The sequence below is a fragment of the Pinus tabuliformis genome, chromosome 7, assembly GCF_031772625.1.
Source record: "Pinus tabuliformis cultivar Carrire ecotype Pingquan chromosome 7, CPIR1, whole genome shotgun sequence".
Lineage (NCBI taxonomy): Eukaryota > Viridiplantae > Streptophyta > Pinopsida > Pinales > Pinaceae > Pinus > Pinus tabuliformis.
Genome location: NC_142293.1, coordinates 1,600,562,711 through 1,600,568,483, shown reverse-complemented (window position 1 = coordinate 1,600,568,483; position 5,773 = coordinate 1,600,562,711). Strand labels below are relative to the sequence as shown.

The 5,773-nt window shown below is 38.4% G+C and overlaps 1 protein-coding gene across 1 annotated transcript; it reads right to left on the bottom strand.

The window, feature by feature from the left end:
* Positions 1-1,510: 1,510 nt before the first annotated feature.
* On the bottom strand, positions 1,511-5,274 carry LOC149254254 (disease resistance protein RUN1-like). Its single transcript, XM_089457009.1, has 4 exons — positions 4,731-5,274; positions 3,519-4,614; positions 3,154-3,420; positions 1,511-3,011 (listed from the first exon to the last, which is right to left on the bottom strand). Exons 1-4 carry the CDS (start codon positions 5,240-5,242, stop codon positions 1,632-1,634), a joined length of 3,255 nt encoding a protein of 1,084 aa, XP_089313135.1. The 5' UTR covers positions 5,243-5,274; the 3' UTR covers positions 1,511-1,631.
* Positions 5,275-5,773: the final 499 nt, after the last annotated feature.

Here is a 5,773-nt window from a genome sequence, read left to right as displayed (position 1 = left end):
AGTATGATGTTCAACACTTAATATTATGAATAGTCGGGTCAAGTGGGAGAATGTTAGAAATTAAACGGAAGTTTCTAAATCTTAATGTGACCCAACTAATTAAGTCATTCTATAATTAGAAGCATTAAAGCATTAAAGCATTAAAGGATTAAAGCATTAAAGCGTTGAATTGGTATATGATGGACGTACCAGATTTAAAGTTAAATATATAAAGGATTGGGTCCTCTCTCTCCCACACAAGAGTTGTATTCTTCTCCATCAAGAAACACATAAGGAAGTGAGGGCAAGAGGAGAGAAACCGAATTCTGAGAAGAAGACAGAAGACAGAAGACAGAAGATGGCAGCCATTGCATCTTCCGCTGTTAGTCAAGGTATGTCATCTTAAACAACATATTAAGTTCTGAATGTGAAATATTTGGTGTTGATGATCTTTGGCTGTTAGTAGTTATATTTTACACTTTGGCCCATCATCTCTGTGGAGTATTCTTATATAATCATCGTTGTATATGATGATGCCAGGGTTAATTTTGCTTTTAATATGAATACCAAACATCGAATAAATGTAATCGACTCAATCATATTTGCCAGAAAAATCATTACTAGCATTTTCGATATATTTTTCCAGTAGTGAGACACAGCCACTGTGTAAAGTTTAAAATTTCAGTTTCTTCAGAGTTGTCAGAAGAGGCTCAAACAAATATAGAGTTATATTCCCGAGAGTCAAACCAAAACAGGAAGCAGAAGGCATGATCAGGTTCATATTTTCTGCTATAATGTTTGTCCACAGCTATAGACACGTCCCATGTACAGCTCAAGCTGTTGAGTAAAACTACCAAATCGTTAACACCTAATTCAAAGTATTCAAAAGATCCGTTGGAATAAACCTTCACCTTTCCCCTCACCGGATAGCACGTTTCCTCAGCATGTTTCCTCTCCATCAAATGTAACCTGCCTGGAGGACAACCCCACTTAGTAACAAAAACAAAGCCGCACAAATTATAAACGACATAACGTTACTACCACAAAGCTTCTTTTGTGTCATGAAATATGGAAAAGCCCTCCTCGCAGGAAGAGCAACATTACCATACCTATTTTATAGAAGACTAATCTGTTTTGCTAGATATCAATTGATGCCTGGTATTTGCACTTAGCTGCGGCCCCAACTAAATCATTCTCATTCAAAAATAATAATGGAATTTTACAAGTTTAAATAAGTGATAGAGTTACATGAGAAAAAAACATTCAAATTCCAAAAACATGGTAATTGTAACTAGTCAAAATATTTATATAATACCACAACATGTTTTCTATTTCAGGATAAAGAAAAAATAAACATTTTTCAAATTTTCAATATATCTGTTATCTTCTCATGAAATAGAATTTTAAAAATAAACATTTTTCAATTTTTCAATATATTTGTCATCTTCTAATAAAATAAAATTTTAATTCTATTGAAAAAACAACCATAACCATAAAATAAAAATTAACTACCTTGCAATTATACTTTCTTACTTAGTTACACTTCCGATGATACTTCAAACCATTAACATGTTTCCACATTTATATGTCATAAAAGGGACAAACTCAACAAACTCAATATGAGAGGCAGCCCTCTACTAATAATCTCTTAATTAAACGCCCTCTAAGCAGAACCCATTTCTTCGGCGCAGCAGCTCCACTACTCCCTCACTCCACCGTAGTTTGGGACATTCTTTGACATCAAGCCTCCACAACGACACACAATGGTGGATGCCTTCCAGCTCTTGTAACTCTGAACACCCTCCAACGAGTAGGTGCTGAAACTTTGTCAGCTGCCCAAATCCCCGTATGCCCTTCAACTTCACACATCTACTTGCATCCAGTATGCTCAGAGATACCAATGTTTCAACTCTCAGCAACTCCTCCAACTCCGTGCAGCCAGAAATGTCCAGCATTTGAAGTTTTTTAAGACCACAAATGTTATCTAATTCCCTCAAATTATGACAATTGCTGAAGCTTAAATCTATGAGTGTATTTGGCAAAGTCCCAACCTCCTCCAAATTATTACAGCGAGTGATGGTAAGAGCTCGAAGATTGACGCAAACACCTTCACCAAATGATATCTCCGATATCCCTGTATCAGAAACCTGTAACCGTTTTAGCCGCGGAAGTATGCTTGCTCCTTTTATAAATGGAAGTTCGTTTATCAACGGACAATCTTCTAAAGTCAACTCAACCAACTGGGTCAACAGTCCAAGCGATTGCGGCAGACATCTCAAGCTATGGCATGCACAGAACTGCAATTCCTTCAAGTTGCATAAGTCACATAGTAAAAATGGCAGGGTCTCCAGCAAGGGGCTTCCTACTACCAGAACTTCTAAACAGCGTAGCATTCCAATTTCTTTTGGCAATTCTATTAAGTTTGTACCTCCCAGTCGCAACTGTGTAAGTGACCTCTGTTCTGCCACTCCGTTCGGGAGTAATTCAATTCTCAGACAGCCAGACAAATTTATGCACTGAAGCAAACTTATATCTCTTAGTGTTTCGCTTGACAGGGCTAAATTAATGCAATCCTCCAAATGAAGATATTGGAGGTTAAATAATCCACCAAATGAATGTGGCAGACACAACAAAGCGTTGCACTTAGACAGCTGGACGTGGTGGAGGTTGGTTAAGTTACCCAAACTTTTTGGCAGACTCTCCAAAGCCGAGCACTCATACAGCTGGATGTGCTGGAGGTTGGCTAAATTACCAAAAGATTCTGGCAGGCTCACCAAAGCGTAGCACTGAGATAGCTGAATGTGCTGGAGGTTGATTAAATTTCCAAAAGATTCTGGCAACCTCTCCAAAGCGGAGCACTGGGACAGCTGGATGTGCTGGAGGTCGGTTAAATTACCGAAGCTGTCCGGCAGTGACTTCATTTCTGAGCAACCCCCTAACACCAAGGATTTTAGGTACTTCAACATCCCTATAGACTTTGGAATGAAGGACAAAGGACCCTCAATCTTTAACTCCTGCAACTGGAAAGGTACCTAAAAATGTTCACGTGTTTTCACGGGTAAGAAAAAGAAAAACATAAATGGATTTATCATTTAAAGGAACTCTTGGAACGTGTTAGAGACGTGTGGTACAATAACAATAATAAACACTATAATTCAACGAATCCTATCTTACCTGTGAATCATTTTCCCACAGTGTTCTCAATTCCATCCCTTGAACTTCTAGAACCCTCAAATTGTTCATTGAAATCGAGGAAGGCAGGGAAGGGTAGGGACAGTTGTTCCAGCGCAGCCATATGAGATTTGGAGACAGAACCCTTGTCAAAATGCGGTCCACCAGAACATCTTCAGTGTCTAGAAGTTGCAACCTCCTCATATGAATGCCGTCCAATGAATCGTTGTACTCACCGAGAACCATTCTAATCCCCCTCACGATTTTTGCCTGTCCATTCTCGAAACATAGATTAATTATCCATTATTTCTTGTAAAATGATGTAAGAACTAAAAAAAATAGAAAATGATTGAAGAATTATCTCTTACCGGTTGGTGCAACAAATCATCGATGGTGTTCTCTGTCCAACGCCAAAGACGACAGGGCAACCCTGGATTTTCAGCAAGATCTCTCCCCATATCTCTGAGGTGGTCATGCATTTGTATATCATTTTTACTGTCCACTTCTGCAAGACACATGTCCCGTAATTTTTGAAATCCTATCCTACCTTCCCAGCCTAACGCGTTCCATATTCTAATAGCCTTATCCTTGTTCTGTCCTTGCAAAAAACATGCAATATCTAAAAATATATCTTGTTCTTCTCTATTGAGTGAATCATAACTTCTTTTAAGACTCAGCCTTATGTCATGAGGAAGTGTTCGCTGAAGACTCCGCAATTCGTCTTCCCAGTAAGATTTTTCTTTTCCATAAAGAAGTGCCCCAGTTACTTTCAGAGATAACGGAAATCCATAACAAGCTTCTACGAATTCATGTACCAGATAGTGAAATCCTGGGAGTGGATATGGTCGGTTGAAGGCATGGGAGCAAAAGAGCTCCCGGGAGTGTTCTGTCTCAAGCCCTGCTAGGTTATATATGGACGACTCTTCGACTCTTGAGCTTATGAGAACATCTTTGTTCCTGGATGTAATCAATATTAAGCTATGGGAGTGGTGAACAGTTCTAATTGGCAAAAGTGCATCTACCTGATCAACATGATCCACATCATCTAAAACTACCAAGGCTTTAGAAGATGAGAGATGCATCCGGAGCATCCCTATACCTTCAGCAACACTATTTATTGGATAATGCGATCCTGTCAAGCTCTGAAGAAGTTTACACTGCAACGAATTTAAAGTGCCCTTATGTGCATTATCTCTTACATCATCTAAAAAACAGGATTTACTATAATCTGGATTTTTCCTATTGAAAATTTCTTTTGCTAAGGTGGTCTTTCCTACACCACCTAACCCCACGATCCCCAAGATCTGAGGTTTCCCGCTTTGCTGTAGCTGCAAGAGGACAGTATTTTCTAAATCGTTTACTTTGTCATCCAAACCTATTGGATATTTAGCAACTTCCAGTGGTTGTTTTTTCACCTTTGATAGCACCAGTTCAACTACTTCCTCTAACAGCAACCCCTCATTTCTGCTTATTCACAAGAACATAAATAGAACGAATGAGAAAAAGAAGTCTATCCCTATATTATGCAACATAAAATAACAAAAATAATACAGTAGCCAAAGAAGAATTTGACTTCTCACCCGTTAAATGCATCCAGCTCCAAACCGCTTATTCCTGCAACACGAGAAAGAGCATTTCTCCAATCTTCAATCGTGCTGGGTTCGTACCGCGGCATCCGTTCATGAGTTTCAGGGTCATACTTAGTCTTCTTTGCGAGGTTATCTAGGGCTTTACCATACCTGCCCACCGTCCGCCGAAGCTCAGTTGGGTTTACATGGTAGAACACTGGAATTATGGGGTCTTTTGAGTCCAACATCATGATGAGTTCATTTAGACACCACTCTGAGTCAGCATATCCGGGAGATAAAATGGCCACATGTACAGAGGCCGATTGAATAGCATGTACAATCTGAGGAGCGAAATAGTCTCCCCGTTGTAATTCAGGCAGATCCAGAAACACTTTCAATCCAGATGAAGAAAGACGCAGATACAGATAGCTGGCAAAAGTTTTCTTTGCATCCACACCACGATGACTTAGGAAGACATCGTAGTTCAAGTTGGATGTAGCAGCGGTGGAGGAGGATGCAGCCATTGCCGATTGGAAAAAAAGAAATGGAGATGATTCTGAATTTTAACATACAGATTATTGTTTTATATATGAAATTTAACAGGTTGGTAACAATAAATTTTTAGCATGCAATTTTTTCTATGTGAAATTTAGCGCAGGCCGATTCGGTACTGAACTCAAATTCACTGAAATATCAGGCGTACCGAACTGAATGGGCGAATTTACTAATTTTTTAGGTACATATGGTTGAACTTTGACAAGCACAAAATTTTGAAGCGTCAGTTTTGAGAGTGTGGTTTCATGATTCGGTGGGAGGTTTGATAACAAGTTTTGCCATATAATCTCAAGTAAGATTATCCACCCTTAGAAATGCACTTAATATTTTCGAATGAAAAAAAAATTAATGAAAAAATACTAATTCAAAAATCTGTTTAATTACCACGCCTATTTTAATGGCTATTTTTAATGATTGGTTAGAGATATAATTTTTATAAACACAAAAGAAATATAAAGAAAAATTAAAAGAGTGATATTATTTAATCAAACATTATTATT

Bases quoted from the DNA above. Each gene is read 5' to 3' on its own strand.
- LOC149254254 (XM_089457009.1), bottom strand. From the start codon at position 5,242: ATGGCTGCATCCTCCTCCACCGCTGCTACATCCAACTTGAACTACGAT. The intron at 3,421-3,518 runs GTAAGAGATAAT...GAGAATGGACAG, and splicing joins ATGATTTGTTGCACCAACCG to GCAAAAATCGTGAGGGGGAT. The intron at 3,012-3,153 runs GTAAGATAGGAT...GAACATTTTTAG, and splicing joins TGTGGGAAAATGATTCACAG to GTACCTTTCCAGTTGCAGGA.